The 1,598-nt window shown below is 67.5% G+C and overlaps 1 protein-coding gene across 1 annotated transcript in view; it reads left to right on the top strand.

The window, feature by feature from the left end:
* The first annotated feature begins 1,140 nt into the window (after positions 1 to 1,140).
* KCTD1 (potassium channel tetramerization domain containing 1) overlaps positions 1,141 to 1,598 on the top strand; it is a 93,011-nt gene continuing 92,553 nt past the window's right edge. The window contains exons 1-2 of the mRNA XM_012725782.1: positions 1,141 to 1,412; positions 1,487 to 1,505. Of these exons, the coding sequence (XP_012581236.1) occupies positions 1,175 to 1,412; positions 1,487 to 1,505 (257 nt within the window). The 5' untranslated portion in view covers positions 1,141 to 1,174. The remainder of the gene's footprint in view (positions 1,413 to 1,486; positions 1,506 to 1,598) is intronic.

Genomic DNA, 1,598 nt, shown 5'->3' with positions numbered 1-1,598 from the left:
GGTTGGCAAACTTGGAACAAGAACGCGCTCGCGATCCGAATTGCCGGAATTGTGGCGGGGGCGGTCGAGACCCAAGTTCACTTTTTCCGCCCGCCAGACGGACTGTAGGGCCAGGCATAGCTCTAGCTCCAACCTCAGGGAGCGCCTAGCCAGAGGGAGTTGTGTCACTTGCTGCGGGGCAGGGAGGGCGGCGGCCCCGACGGGTGGGGAGGGGTCCCTAGGGTCCTGGTTCTTCCCACCCGCCCCCACCCGCCCCTCCCAGTCCTTCTCTCCAGCTCCTACCCTAGGCTGGCTGGACCGGCGCGGACTTGCCCCAGACCTACGGGGAGCGCCTCAGGTCTTTAATGACAGCTTAAAAGTGGCTGTTGGAAAAGTCGAAAGGGGATGAGGCTGACGTGGGGCGTGTTTCGCTCCTTTGCAAGAGTCGGAAAGGGAGCTGGGAGCCGTGCGGCTGGCCCCAGGCCCCCGCGCCTCGCCGCCAGCAAGTAGGTGGGGGAGCCGCCGCCGCCGCCAGCCCCATCCCGCTCCCAAGCCTCGCCCGCTGCGCCCTGGCCGCGGGCGCAGAGAGGGTGCGGGGCCTCGCCGTGCCTCCTCCACCCTGCTCATTAACCTGCTTGCTCCACTCCGCTCTGGGCGGCCCCAGACCCGGGGTTTTAGCAGCAGTTCCCGCGGCTCGCCCGGCGCAGCCGCCGCCCCGAACCCCCGGCTCCGGGGGGCAATGAGGGGGCGGTGGAAGGGGCACTGCTCCTCGGGCATTACTTAGAGAAGCGAGACCGCCCCGCCCTCCCGCCGGCCCTCCCTCTATCCCGCCCGGGCCCGCGCGCCACTCCGCCAGAGGGTAAGTTGGGAGTGTTTCGCCCCCACCGACTGCTCTCCCTCCCCTTCCTTTTTTCCTTCAAAGTTTCCCGAGGAGTGGGGAGTGGGATAGACGGGGAATAGGGTCCAGTCCTTACCCACTCCCTGTCTAACTTCCCCCCCGCCTCTCCTCCCCTCCATCCCCTGCGCGCCGCTGCCCCTCCGGAGCTGCGCTCCAAACTGACAATTGGAGCGCGGCTCCTTTAAGAGCCCGGCTTTGCCTCCCGGTAGCTGAAGGTCATTAAACACAAAAGCTCTCAGCGCTGCGGTCCAATATAGCGCATGCGCCCTGCCCGAGGACTGGCAGAGAGACGGCAATATGGCGAGAATGCCTGGCAGCGGGGACTGTAACACCAGCGCGGGCGGCAGCGCCAGCGCCGCCGCCGCGGAGAACAATGGGGAGCGGGGCGAGTGCGAGCGAAGTGCGGGGGGCCGCGGCCGCCGCCACGGCCGCCCGCACTACTGCAGCGCGGGCGAGGAGGAGGAGGAAGAGGAGGAGGAGGAGGACGAGATCCAGGAGGTGCAGATAACGGGGGACGAGGAGGAGGAGGACGGAGGTGGGGGGCTGGAGGAGGACGAGGAGGAGGAAGAGGAGGAGGAAGAGATGGAGGTGGAGATAACGGAGGACCAGGAGGCGGAGGAGCAGTCAGGTGGGGGGCTGGAGGAGGACGAGGAGGAGGAAGAGGAGGAGGAAGAGATGGGGCTGGACTGGGACGAGCCCCTGGAACCCGAGGATTCGGCCG

The sequence above is a fragment of the Condylura cristata genome, unplaced genomic scaffold (genome assembly GCF_000260355.1).
Source record: "Condylura cristata isolate star-nosed mole 26May11 unplaced genomic scaffold, ConCri1.0 scaffold00016, whole genome shotgun sequence".
Lineage (NCBI taxonomy): Eukaryota > Metazoa > Chordata > Mammalia > Eulipotyphla > Talpidae > Condylura > Condylura cristata.
This window is presented reverse-complemented; position numbering and strand designations above follow the sequence as displayed.